At 45.5% G+C, this 14,172-nt stretch overlaps 1 protein-coding gene across 2 annotated transcripts in view; it reads left to right on the forward strand.

Moving 5' to 3' along the window:
• Window positions 1–14,172, forward strand: part of PRKG1 (protein kinase cGMP-dependent 1) — a 1,232,275-nt gene that overhangs the window by 74,702 nt on the left and 1,143,401 nt on the right. The window contains exon 1 of one of the 2 annotated variants that reach the window (XM_028104582.1): window positions 6,227–6,537. The exons of the other annotated variant lie outside the window; for it this stretch is intronic. Coding sequence (XP_027960383.1) covers window positions 6,227–6,537 — 311 coding nt within the window. Of the gene's footprint in view, window positions 1–6,226; window positions 6,538–14,172 lie in introns of those variants that run through there. 2 annotated transcript variants of the gene reach the window in all.

Below are 14,172 nucleotides of genomic sequence, written 5' to 3' on the forward strand. Positions count from 1 at the left end.
AAAAAAAGGTCCCTATTTGATATTTATTTATATGGGGCATTCTTACCTACCAGATCAAATGCCTGTGCTTTTTGCTTTGAAAAATTATTTTTAAAACATACAGTCTGGACCAGGGAGAAATTACCGAATCTTAAAAAAAAAAAAATGTGCACTGGGCAAGGTGACTGGTAATTTTACAGTTGGTTACAAATGCATAGTGAAAATATGTGTCTCCTGGGCCCCAACTTGGGTCTCTATTCTTGGGCCATGGGTAATGCCTTCGTAAACATCAGGCATTCATTTGCCTTAGCAGCCTGCCACTTCATTTGCTCATCATTAAAGATGGATTTCTGGATTTCCATCTCATGATGATTATATAAAAGTCACAATATCGAGAGTTTTCTGTATTTGAAGCTAGGTGCTATTTACTTGGCCATTAAGTTCATGAGGATGAAGATCTCTGGATGCTTCCCTACTAAGTATTTTTGCTCTTGCCCGCAACTTCCCCCTGTCCTCCAGATCTCTGACATTCTCACAGGGCAAACAAATGCCTGGTTATCTTTCTGTTGCCTCATCTATTCATTTGACTCACCGGTAAAAGCCCAGTTCACTCCAACTTCTATTTTATTATCTTTCTTACATCTTCAGTACTTTCTCACTTTACCGATTTTAGTAAGTTCACTAGCAAAATGTAGCTTTAGTTTTTACTTTCAATTTTGATTACAAAACATGTAGGTTGAAAATGGCCGAGTTTTATCCACTATTAAATGCAATTTAAAATAAGAGCAGCAACCGAAAGTCATTGATTTCAGAGCTGTTCTTCTATAAGCTACATGATATCAAATATGCTCTCAAATATGATATCTAAATGCAAAATTACTTTCTCAAATACTTTTGACTATCCTGTGGAGAATACTGATGCATTAACTTATGAAATGATGTGCATTTATATATGAGATTAATCAGTGAAATAGGACAGAGAAAATAAATTTATTAGTCAGACACGAGAGATATTACAATGTTGCATACTCGTGTATACGTTCACTGGGCTTAAAATGTAGCAAAACAATATTTTGTGAATAAAATATTTTAAATTCAATTTTATGCATTTTAAAATTCTCCATTCATGAAAAAAATATGGAAACCCAAATTCCATTCTTCTTAAAAACATTTCATTTCTTCCATTATTTGGAAATGGACAGCTTCCTGAAGAGTCCAGAGAAGTGTTCTTTTTGGCAGACAGTGCGTGGGTTTTCATGAACACTACTTCAGGCTCCGTAATAACATGCCATCCTTTTAAACTGTGGAATATAAGAATTCATTTCAACTGATATTAGGCATGACACTAATTCGGTATTAAACTCTAAGCACATTAGCAATTATGGTACAATGCACTATTACTTTCCAAATCTCTGCAGTAAGTTTTTCATCATTAATGGTTTATGTTTTTTTTTTCTTTTCCGTGCAGAACGTATCATGCACAGAAGTTTAGCTTCAACAAGCCAAACCATTAGAATTTTTACTTATATCCATTTAAAATATGGATTCCTGATGACTGAATCCACCACCAAATATAGTCCTAAGAATAATTCTGTAAGAGTTAATCAAATAGCAGGTGCTTTACTTATTGTGCTTTATCCATAGAAAGCCCATACGTCTGAAGTCCAGATTTCTATAAAAACAGTAAACCAAAAGGAGAACCTAGAATCTCTAATTTATTAAAGTGCAATTAAAATTCTGTCATCTGACTCATGCCCTTTATAGCCCAAAGACAGTTCCTATGGTATCTTCTTATGCATTGAAATAGGATGATTGTTTCCTTAAAACATATTGACACAAACAAATGTGTAAGTGGGTTTGTAATGTGCCTAAAATAATAGGAATTATGTTTACAGATCTTCCTTGGCCACTTCCTATCTGTAACTTCGAAGGCAAAATTTGATAAAGTAGGGAGTTTCAGCAATCCTGAATTAAATAGGGTGACCAGCTGTCCTGGTTGGTCCAGGACCAAGGGGTACCTAGGACTTTAGCTTTAAAACCGGGATAGTCCTAAGCGATTTTAGTATTAAAACCAGGACAATCCCAGATAGATGGGTGCAAGTTAGTCACCTTCAACGAGAATGAAATGGTGCTGGAGTGAAGACAGTTTTGGGAAGAAGAATTTGTAAAAGTTCTCTTTCCGGCTCTTTCAGAATTTTCCAAATTTTTCCTCTTTCCACCTCCCCAAGTCAGTCGAAAAATGCTAAGGATATTCTTCTCTCTCTGGATCGAGAATCAAGACCTTAGCAACAGTTGGAAGTCCTGCAGAAGATAATGAGGGGCAGGGAGGGAGTCGGAGGTTGAACTCTGTATCCCGTGGTCTGGATTTGAATCCAGGCTTTGCCATCCATTAGGTGGGTGATACCTGCCTCCAATTTTTTCAAATGTAAGTGGAAGTAATAATAAAGACTCCCTGGTGGGGTTACATTAAACAGTGCCTGTCATGCATTAAGAGTTCAAGGAAGTTATGTTTATTGTGGCCTCTGATTAAGATTAGCAATTTAGAGCATGCCAGCATGTCTACCGGTAATGGTCACTTTCCTCTTTCTTAGAGGTACTTGTTAGCTGCAGCCCTTTTCTACAAGGGGTGGCTTCCATCACCTAAAAAGCTCAGCTGTGTTTTGTTTGTTTCTACTCAAGATATGTACGTGAAATGGCAGAAGAAAATTTCATACTTAGGACTCTTCCGGGAAATGTGGCATCAGTAGCATGGACACTTGGATGAGTGTCCTTTTGAGGCTAATTATGGTTTTCGTGAAGGATGATAAATTCTACAGACTTTATTTTCTTAAGAGCCACTATGAAGCTGCGTTATTGAATGCCTCATTAAATGGTGGTGAGATTGAATCCGGAAGGCATGATACAATGTATTCTCCGTCATGAGGGATGGGTGCAAAATTGAAGCACATCAATATGCCGAGGTGGGTCTGGCTACTGGTAGAACTCTGCTCCTCTTAGGGCAGGGACAAAGAGAGACCAGCTAAAGAGCCGGTTGTGAGTTGACTATGGAATTCTAGAGTATGAACTCAGTTCCTTCAGCATTGCATTGCTCTGTGTTTTAGCATCTACCATGGAGACCTCACCCCATGATATAGGCAGTGGGAGAGCTCAGTAGATCCCACTCCACTCCGTTTCAGATTTGTGTATTCACTTCCTAGTAAGCAGAAAGTAGACTTGTGCCTGATCTCTGATCTTATAGTTTAGCCAACTTAACTTACCATGAGACACATAGTACATTTTTCTGTTGAAATGTAACTACGGGACCTTGATTTTTCACATAAAATTTATTTCCAGCATTTACCAAGGACAATACAAAAGATGTTTAAAAAAAAGTTTGGGGTCACTCAAAAGGTTGAGTTGGAAAACCAGGCCCCTTAATATCTAAACAACCAGTCAAGAACATCATTGCAAAGCTTACTTAAAATATTCACTCTGACCTCAAGAATGGAAAGGTTGAGAATTCTGGATTTTGCATATGTGATTATAAAGTGAGGGGGGAATTAAATTATTCTTTTCATAGTATAGGCTAATATAACCTGATACATCCTTATACCTTGAATACTTTTTAAAAGCGTAAGTCAGTTGTAATAGTCTTATGTTTTGGCCGTTTTACTTTCTTTGCATGTGTTATAACAGACTCCTGACTCTCAAGATAGACAGGCTTTCTACAAATGAAGAATCTTCTCTACTTTGTGCTGCCCATAAGTAACTCCATTTAAGCCTCAAATGAACCTTAAAACATAACCCGGCTTAGCAACTGTCTAAGGATATCCCCTGTACATTGCTTCTATTTCTAGACATAAACTCTTGGCCTCAAGGACCCCTATATAGATCTATAGGGAAAAAAGGCATTTAGTTCTAAACATTTTCCCATGGAAGAGTCCCCATAGGTTAAATAAAGTAAGAACTTGGCCTTTTGCCTGGGACAAGGAAATTGTCACATAAGCTCTCTTTTAGGATAGAGTCAGTTATACAAAGCCATAGACCTTCTGCTTGATTTAGTTTTAGTTAAAAAAACAATTCAGAACTATTTCACTGATGTGAGTATTTGTAAGTTACTCATGGTCTGTTCATTACCAATGAAACTGTTTCAAGGATTATCTACTTTATGTATTACATTCTGAAATAAATGCATTTCTGGAAATGTCTGTGTTGGAAAGCTGAAAAATTAAGTGTCTTACATCACCTGTGCTAAGAGCATTAGATCATGACCTGAGTGGAAGACTGTTTAGGATTGTACATCCTTTGTCCTGCACACCTCTAATTACAAACAGATGCACTTTTTTTTTTTTAAGATTTTATTTATTTGACACAGAGAGAGAGAGAGAGAGAGACAGCGAGAGAGGGAATAGAAGCAGGGGGAGTGGGAGAGGGAGAAGTGGACTCCCCTGCTGAGCAGGGAGCCCGATGTAGGGCTCCATCCCAGGACCCTGGGATCATGACCTGAGCAGAAGGCAGATGCTTAACGACTGAGCCACCCAGGCGCCCCAACAGAACACTTCGAATCAAAAAGTTGGTTAATGTGCCATTGGCTAGCTGGGTTTTTTTGTTTTTTGTTTTTTCCCTTTCTTAGCTCGGATAGAAAAAGTGTATTCAAAAGTAAAAGCAAACTTTTTTTTTTTTTTTTTGAGACTGATATGTTCATTCTTGGCCAAGTTTAGATTCCAGGGAATAGTTCTGGATTGCAATTCGATTTTAATGTATTTTCTGTCGACTTTTAGTGTTAAGGAATGGCCAAATAGAGCACTGGTTTATAACACGGGGTGCTCAGGAATAGTAATTAGGGGGCTGCTAATAAAGGTGGTATAAAGTTGGATGAGTTGGTGAAGATTTAGCTAAATATTAGGAATTTAGGTGAGTAGTTAAGCAAACATTTGTGGATTCTGAACATGTGTTCAGATGATGGGAGAATCCCCCTTCCACAGAAGAGATGCAACCTAGTTGTCATCATTTTAGGAAAGACTAAGTGGGCGGGGATGAGGGGAATGGGTAGGGGTGGGGTGATATAGCACAATTTTCTGCAACCCATCTGAGCTCCCCCTTCTCATGATCCCTCCTATATTCAGTTTGTGTCTTGCCATTCAAGTGTAAGGAGACCTTTCTAACAGCTTGGTTGTCACAGAGGGAATATTTTTAAAGATACAGTTCAATTTCAGGATGGACTTTTTGGAGCTCGGCACGGATTCCCCCCCTCCTGCACCCCCCTCCTGTCCCCCACCCCAAGTTAAGCAAATGGAAGACGCGAGGCCCAGCCAGAAACTCTTCCGCAGACACTAGCTCAGGTGGGAGGGAGAGCTGAGCGGCCTTCTCGGGCCCAGACCTGAAAAGAGTTCCTTCGTGTGAGTTTGGCAGGGGCTGAGACGGGGGGCAGTTGGCAGGGGTGGGAGAGAGCCGCCCCACTTGGGGAGAGGAGCCAGAGCCCCGCCCCTTCGCCCCTTCCCCAAAGGCACCTGCGCGTCAGGGAGCCCCCCCCAACCCCGCGCCCGGGGCGCGGGCTCCTCTGCGGCGGGAGGCAAGTTTCTTCTCCAGCCACCTGTGCGAGGCGCTCCCCGTGGGAAGGGTGGCGTGAGCGAGGGGAGAGCGCCGCCACGCAGCTCGGGAGCCTCTGCCGGGGAGGCCGGCGGCCAGAACACCTCCGGACCCCGGAGCTTCTCGGATGCCGAGCCCGCCCGGCCCGAGGACGCGGCCGGGACCGTAGCCCAGCGGCCTCGAGGCCGGGGTGCCGGGGCGGCGGGGAGGGGTGGGGGGGAGGGGGTGCCCCGGCTGGCGCCTCCCCGGTCTGCGCGGGGTCCTCCCCGGCGTCTCCCCCACCTCCCCCACCCCGAAGTGGCGCGCCCGCCCGCTCCGCCCCGCCGCGCGGCTTATCAGGCGCCCCAGGCGCAGCGCCCGCTTCCTCCGGCGCCCGCCGCCCTGCGCCCGCCTCCGGCCCTGCGCTCGCCGCGCCTCGGCTCAGTCCCGGCTTGGACCTGCTGTCTTGCGGGCCCCGCGCTCAGCCTCTCCGGCGGCCCGGGAAGTGGGAGCTGCACCGAAAGTCGGCGCCGGAGCGGCGGACTGGGCATGCTCAGAAGCCAGGGCTGGCTCTGGGCTCGAGTAGGAAGCGTCTGCACTCGGGAGGCGGCGGCGACTTTGGGGAAAGTTGCCCGGAGAGGGGAGCAAGCCCCAAGGCGCGCGGCAGCGGCGGGCAGGCGCCCCGGCGGCCCGGAGGAGCATGGGCACCCTGCGGGATTTACAGTACGCGCTCCAGGAGAAGATCGAGGAGCTGAGGCAGCGGGATGCCCTCATCGACGAGCTGGAGCTGGAGTTGGATCAGAAGGACGAACTGATCCAGAAGCTGCAGAACGAGCTGGACAAGTACCGCTCGGTGATCCGGCCGGCCACCCAGCAGGCGCAGAAGCAGAGCGCCGGCACCTTGCAGGGCGAGCCGCGCACCAAGCGGCAGGCGATCTCCGCCGAGCCCACCGCCTTCGACCTCCAGGATCTCAGCCATGTGACCCTGCCCTTCTACCCCAAGAGCCCACAGTAAGCAGGGGTGCGGCGCCGGGTCCGCGCGGCGCCCTGTCGGTGGGGAGCTGCGGGTCTCTGTCTTGTGTGTCGGCCCCCGCCCCTCGCGCTTGCCATGTCTGTCCTCATCAGAGATGTTGCATTCTAACGGGCACTTCTCGCGCGCTGTGCACGTTTCTCAGAGCCACACTCGCTGCACCTACGTTTGCCTTCCGTGTCTTTGTCAGATGTCAAGCTATTTTTAAAAAATAGACATACACATTCGTATATGCCACCCACCGCACATAGTTTGAACGCGCCCCAGGTGTGTGTGTGTGTGTCTGTGTGTGTTTGTGCGTGTGAGTGAGTGAGTATGAGGAGAGGAATAAAAAGCCCCATCTCCCAAATGCCCTGGCAACCCTGCCCAGCCGGAAAATCCTAAATGCAGGCTCATCAGACTTGAAATGAAATGCGTCTGATACCACCCTTACTTTCTCTGCTTTTGTGGCTCTCCCGGATTTCTCGCCGGTACCCCTCAAACCTGAATGGGCTGTCATTATCAAAGTGTCAAAAATAAGCAAATACGCATAGAAAAGGGAAGATTTTTTTTGATTTCCCGAATTGGATGGCATTTACAGCCCGCAAATGGAAGCCCAGTCTATTGAGTTTTTTTTAAAAAAATATTTTTTTCGTACCATCCAAGGGAGAATGTTGCTTGTTTTCCTTAAGGAATTTGCATAATGTTACCAGTGAGGTGCCTCCGGCTATCAAGAGGGTTGCATGTTTCCAGGGTCAAGCGTGAGAAGTACACTTACCTGAATTGACAATGTGAATACATTGTTTGCCTTACTCCTGGCTTCTGATGCAACCACTCTGGTATCCTTCTTGCATTTAGAGAACTATGTTCTGATGTCAGTGGGTTCCATAACTTGGGTAGGAAAATTGAATCCAACTTGTTATACACTTCTCAACGCAGAGACCTTATGGAGCGTAGAGTGGCAGGAACAGGAGATTAATATCGAATGAGGGAGAGCACCCAAAGGAATGGTATTTTTAATTAATAGGTAATGACATAATTGATAAAATGAAAGATTTTGCTACTCTATTCCCAACTACATCACACTGCCTGGATGACACGTGTTACATAATAATGCAAGCCCCCTGGGAACCCTGCACTTCGCAAACACAAGAAATTAATGTAAGGAGAAAGGGCAAATACATGATTGTCTCCATTTGTATTTGTCGAGCATGTACAGATTATACTTCTAAAAACTTAAGAGTTATACCTACATCTGTTGGTTCCCATAGAGCTTCTGCTGTTCCTCATGCAGGCTTAAGACGGAGTTTGTATTCTCCCAGAGTGTAGGGAAGAAACTGTGAGGCTACACATTTCAGAGATTCTGACCTCAGCAAGTTGCCCCGATCAGTAGACTTAGATTTGCCTTAGGAACCTGAATGATTCGCATTTACTTCAACTTTCTCCGGTAAATTAATTTGCAGTCCCAACATGCTTGCCTGTTTTAGCTAACGAGGTACATGGCCATCTCTCCTGGGCCAAGTTTTGCATAATGAAAAAATAACTCAAAGACAGCTCTCTGCATTTTTAAGCATTGCATAGGATCTCATTTTAGTATCTGCAGGACTTTGGAGTAACACAGAGAAAACTCTGCTTTTATAAAAAGACCATTTTAATAGGTTTTATAATGAAGCACGATCAAGCCAGCTGATAACTCCAGTTAAACATTGGATTAGAGAAGATCTGAAGGAATCTAGGCAGTACCAGTTTGAGCTGTAGGAATGGGGTAAGTTGTAGAAATCTCTTAGTGCTCAACATGTAGAACAAGTAGATTTTTTTTTTTTTTTACAAGTCCATGGTGGAAAATGAAATTAGCTTGGCAAATAATTCACAGCATTCTGTTATAATAAACATTTTGTCTATGGAACAGTGCTGTGCGTTCTGATATTTATTTAATAATGTGCTTTAAAGAAATCAGCTGTTTAAGGTATCACCATGATGGTTTTGGTGATTCTGAAAGATTATATTGAAGAAAAGGATAGAATGTCTTCCAAGCTTAAATAATTTTGGAAAAACATCTGTTCTTTTTTCACACTTACATAAAGAAAACTAGAATAAAATTGGCTTAAGTGGTAGAGTGTACCTTTCTTGAAAGAGAAGTTACATTGTATGCAAAATGATTATACCTTATGTCATTTGAATAATTGTGCAAGGTAGCTCCACAAAGAATTAGGAAAACTTGCCAAACCAAAGAAGACTTGCTCGAATTTCAATTTATTTCACTTTGAGTAATCTGATTATATAGGCTGACTGGCAACAAGTGTTTATGTCTTTATATTTTGCTTTTAGTGCAACTTATATATAGTCCTCTTTCTTAAACTCACACACAGATCATTGTGAGTTCAAGTTAAAAGGAAACCACCTGAATAGCCTCAGATGGATTTCAAATTCACTTTCCTGTGAATTTTCTGTTCCCTTTTCACTAGATGTAGGCAACTGCCCAGCTAAGGTTCTGTTCATTTATCTGATATATGCAAATATGGTTACTTTTTGCTTACTGAGATTGCCCTCTGAGGATTATAATTTTGAAAAACTTTTTTAAATGATTTTTGATCATTTAAAAATAGTGTAAAATGTAAATTATTAACTTAAATCATTTTTAACATTTTTGATTTGGAATTTTCCCTGTTAGCTGGGAATGGGAGGCAATGCTTTGTCAGAGCCAGGAAGCTCCTGCTGAACGTGCATGCGTGTGTGTGTGTGTGTGTGTGTGTGTGTGTGTGTGTGTGTTTTGGGGGACTGGTGGGTGTTTTTGTTTGTTTCTTTCACACCTGTATAGAAATAGTCCTTAAGTCCTTCCTCTGTTAGGAATGTGAAGCAAAGAACTGATGTAGAAGTTGGCACTATATTCCATTACTACCGCATAACTACTTGAGAATGTAAAACTATTAGGCCATATATTTTGAAATAAATTGAACAAATCAAAAAATGAAAAAAATATAAAATCCATTTTATGAGATCGGATAGTCTGTTGGTTATGTATACAGGATGGTTCTTATGAACTTTTAAAGTAATTTTATTTCATCATACTTCATTCCTGAAAACTCTGTAACAGGTCAGAACATTTACTCTGGTATTTTGATCTAAACCCTTTACCTGTTGTAAACATTCTCAAATCCTTTCCATTTTGCTGTCCCGGGGTTACATGTCATTTCAGTTGGGCTGTATAGACTTAAGTTCCTATAAAAAGTTGTCAGTGTCTCTGAATTTTTGTTCAGCTGGTGCTTTTCACCCCAGAGGTAGCTGAATTTTAAGAGAACGATGATATGTTTTGTAACGTTTCACTCTTTGGTTGTGAAATATTTTGGCAGAGCTGAGGGCAAAAAGAAATGGATTTTCTTATTTTTAGGGAGGCATTGATTTTAACAAGCTCTTACATGATCTTTTAAACCTGGGCACAAGTACATCTCTAGAGAAACAGTATCTTCCTAAGGCCTGTGTGTTAAATTTTGTAGGAAAGTTGAGAGAATACTAGAATTTTGGTATAATCATCGATGGTTAGAATATTAAAATACAGATTTATTCAGAAGGAGCAATTACATTCCAGATGGGCCCTACAGTTCAGCTGAATACTTTTATGGGATGTCTGCAATGTGCAGCTATCCTGAGGGGTTAGAGGTGAGAGAGACAGAGGCCCCGCATGGAGGAGTTAATGCTACACAAGTAAGTATTCTAGAAAGTAGAGAGTAAGTTCAATCGCAGAGGGAGTTGCCTTAGAAAGTAGGGAGAAGAGAATCGCGCCCCTCTAATTTCATGGTATCGGGATGTCAGGTGGACATCCAGGCATTTGAGGGGCTGCCTGACCTAGGCAGGTGCTCAGGGGATGGGAGGGGCGCCATGGGGATGGACAGGACCATCTGGTGGACAGAACACAGGGGACCATGACAGCAACTCGTGGTGGCACTAGAAGTTGAGGAAAAGCAAGCTTAGGGCGCAGAGAATGCAAACCTTTAAGTAGGCAAGAGGGCATCTCGGCTCGTGTTTGGAACACTCCGGGCTCGCGTGTGCGCACGCGTGCGCTGTCCAGCCGCCCAGCCTTGAGCACCCACTGTTCCCCATCAGCAAAGCTCCGAATCTCAGAAAGTCCCTTCAGCCCTGCACCTCCTACAAGCACAACCCTGATCGGAGCTGTAACCGGCCCCACTGGGTGAGAGCGTTTCAAGGAACCAAGCAGCAGACGGTTAAAACTCGCCAAGACATGGAGTCCCGCTCGGAAAGAAAACAACTTTTCTTTTCCCCCTCGCTTCCGACTAGTCTCACGGAGAATCATCTTTCATGCCCCAGACCAGCACGGCAGATTGCTTACATAGTGAGGCCCCTGGGCCGGAGATGAGAATGGAGCCTGAAGTCAGTTTCGGAAAGTCATCTCCCTTGTTTTGGTGGAGGAGTTGAATTCCAACTTAACGCTGTCCTAATAGACTTTCCCATTGAAGTTGCATCGATCATTTGACACGACGGCCTGCGCATTAAAACTGAGGTCGTGGAAGCTTTCAGAAAAATGTCTGAGACCAGGTTGCTTAAAACCCGGTTCGGGGGTTTGGAAACACGGTGAAGTTGTGTGCCCCTGCACTGGGGCTTATAATGAAAACCCTGACAAGCCCTTACACAGAGTGGCTCCGGAGGATGCCCGAGAATATCCATGGCCAGCTTCCTTGCTCTCCTGGGCCACATTTCCAGGCGCCTGCTGCTTAGTATTTCACTAAAGAGTTGGGCACACCATGTTTCTGTTGTTGCTGTTTGCAGGTTATAAGGCGTATGGACGCATATTTTCCCCCCTGTCTGCTTAGCCGCAGAGGGTCTCCATGGTATCCTAGCAACCGGATTTGAACACCAGTCTGCTGTTCTTTCTGCCAGGTCTGCCAGAGGTGCTGTTGCCCATCCAGGGACCCGGGGCCTCTGCTGGCCCTCAGACCCTCTGCCTCGAGCCCTCCCTGTTCCGGAACGCAGGACAATGTGATCAATTAAGCACGTGGGGGAAGCCGCAGTTACCAGTATGCTCCCCTACTTACTATGCAGTCACATCTGTGGCATTTTGAATCCTAATGTGAATGGTGGAGATGGCAGGGCTTGCCGCCTCTCCCCTGACAGCCCTCTCCACTTGCTTGCACCCAGCCCCGCGACACCGGCTCTCCCTGTACTCCTTGGCATCTCAACATCTCCTTCACATTCACTCCCGGTGAAGTTAAATAGGCGCAGCCCGTGTGAACTCCCGGGGTGTAATTGTGAGTGAGCGTGGAGGAATGTGTTCCCTCCAAAAACGGTCCCGCAGGTCCTGCCCGTACACACAATGGCACAAAGACTGGGGCTGCACGAAAACAGGTGTTTAACAAGAGGTGGGGCTCCTCGCATCCTCTCAGAAGGGTCTTGCATCTGAATGGGTTTTATAATCGTGGTTATTACTAGAAACAAAGCAGGACAGTATAGTGGGAAGGAGAGAGGGGTGGGTGGGGGTGGGGTGCACAAAATGAGTATTTTGGGGAAGTGCTCAAGGACCATGCAAGATGGATAAGGGAAGGGCGAGACCAGAGGAGCATCGTTAAAGCCGTACCATAGTTGTGGAGACGCTGGGAAGGAGTGATGGGTTTTGTGGGCCAGTAAATGGGCAGTGACTGGAACCGAACTGACAAGACAGCACTTTGTGGAGGAAGACAGCCGGAGGGAGGAGACGCCTGGACGGGAGGACATCGCAGGCTGGCCTTCTCTGGGAGTGGGAGCCATCCTGGGCTTGTGGCAGAGAACCATCAAGATGTTTCCCTTTAGACCAGTGCCCCGTTTGAATGCCGTGTATTGTCCCTTTGAAACATCCCTCGGTCTGGATTGCCAGGAGGCTTTGGGGGTGTTTGTGCAGGTTGTAGTGCAGAAGAAAAGCATGAGGAGAGCAAGTCAGTGCATCACGGTTTCTGAAAAAAGCAGGTCAGAAGGGCACTGCCTGTCTCCATCACAACGGCAACCATTTATGTAGCACTTACTCTGTGTCAGACACTGCTCCCTGTGTTTTCCATAGATTGGCTCTTGGATCGCTCCAACAGCCCTCGGAGGGAGACTCCAAACTATCCCCATTTCAAGGCACTGAGGTACAGGTCATGAAGCTCAGAGAAGCTAAGACGTGACTTGCCCAAGGTCACACGCTTTGTAAAAGGCTGAGCCTAAATTCCAACTGCAGAGCTGATTTCCCAGCCACCAGGCTCTTCTGCTTCCCAAAGGGTTGTGAGGTTTAGGCAGTTGCGCCCAAACCCACTGAGTAGCATATAGGCTGTTCTCAGGGGAGTGTCTGTTCACCTGTAATAGGAGGCAGAAGTACTTGGGAGAAGCGGAAAAATAAGACAGTGCTTCCCAAGGTGCACATTAGAATCATCTGGGGAACTTGAAAAAAAAAATCCAATGCCTGGGTTTTACCCCAAGCCAGTTAAAGTAATGATGCTTGAGAGTGCAAGCACCCGCCAGTATTTTTTAAAGATTTCTCCAGGTAGCTCCAATGTGAAGGACCAGGATACACTTCCCACTTTAAAGGAGTTGGCCGTTTCTATTGGTGGAAACCTTTAAGTCCTAGGGGCTTACAAACGCAGTAGATTTTTTTTCCCCCTCAATTTGCGGTTTATCCGCCCACACAAGTGATCATTACTCGACCTAGCTCGTTGGTTCTCTGACCTTGACTGCATGTTAGAATCACCTGGGGAACTTAAAAAAATATCTTCCCTGGGGAGGTGAGGTCTCCTCACGTCCAAGGATTCTGATTTAATTGCTCTGGGGTGGACATGGGAGGGATAGATACATTATTTCAGCTCCTGAGATGATTCTAATACGCAGCCGGTGTTGAGCACCTCCTCTGTAGTCCATTCAAGCCCGGTTACTCCAGGTGACTTGAATTCCCATTCTTCGGGAAAGCGCTTTCCTGGGTCCACTTTGAGCAACCCAGATGCCCGGCTTGCCGTGGAGCCAGGCAGCTCCGGCTCCCATCTGCCCCCAGGCCTGCAGCCTCTGCACCTGTTGGTCTGTCGGTCCGCTGGTGCTCTCTGGGGTTACCTACCAGGACCCGGGCACACAAAAGTGGCAGCAGTTCCGCTCGAAAGGTAAGTGCGTTTCCTCTTTCCTGCCAGCCATGAGTCCTGGCCACCGTTCAAATATGACACACGTTAGGATCAGCCATCATTCCAAGTGTGTTTTCCACCCCCCGGGGGGCCACTGCCTCATTAAGCAGTAAGACTGTTTCCTTGGGTCCCAGATACTTGGGCGAAACGTTAAGTCTAAGAAGGTGAGACAATGATGAGCCCCTCGGAGGAGTAGCACTGGGCTTGTAGCGCCTCTCCTTCTGGTATGTGATGTCTCTGCAGCCTGCCACAGTTTTTTTTTCCCCGACAGATATTTTATCCTTTTAAGGAAAACAGCCTGTGCTCAGGCTGAGGAGTACTTTCCAAAGAGCCTTCAGAGAAAGCAGAGCGAACACATTCAAGCTCTCTCAGTCCCCTTTCCAGAATGTTTGGTTTACGTGAGCAGATCTGGGCACTGCCAACAGACAGAGGAGAGGTCTGAAGTGACACCCACGATGTGTCCCTCCGGAAACGCTCCTGGGGGGTGGGGGATGGGAATTCCTGCACCCA

Source organism: Eumetopias jubatus, unplaced genomic scaffold, assembly GCF_037043125.1.
Source record: "Eumetopias jubatus isolate StellerSeaLion01/CBP00866 unplaced genomic scaffold, mEumJub1_p1.0 scaffold_17, whole genome shotgun sequence".
NCBI classification, from domain to species: domain Eukaryota; kingdom Metazoa; phylum Chordata; class Mammalia; order Carnivora; family Otariidae; genus Eumetopias; species Eumetopias jubatus.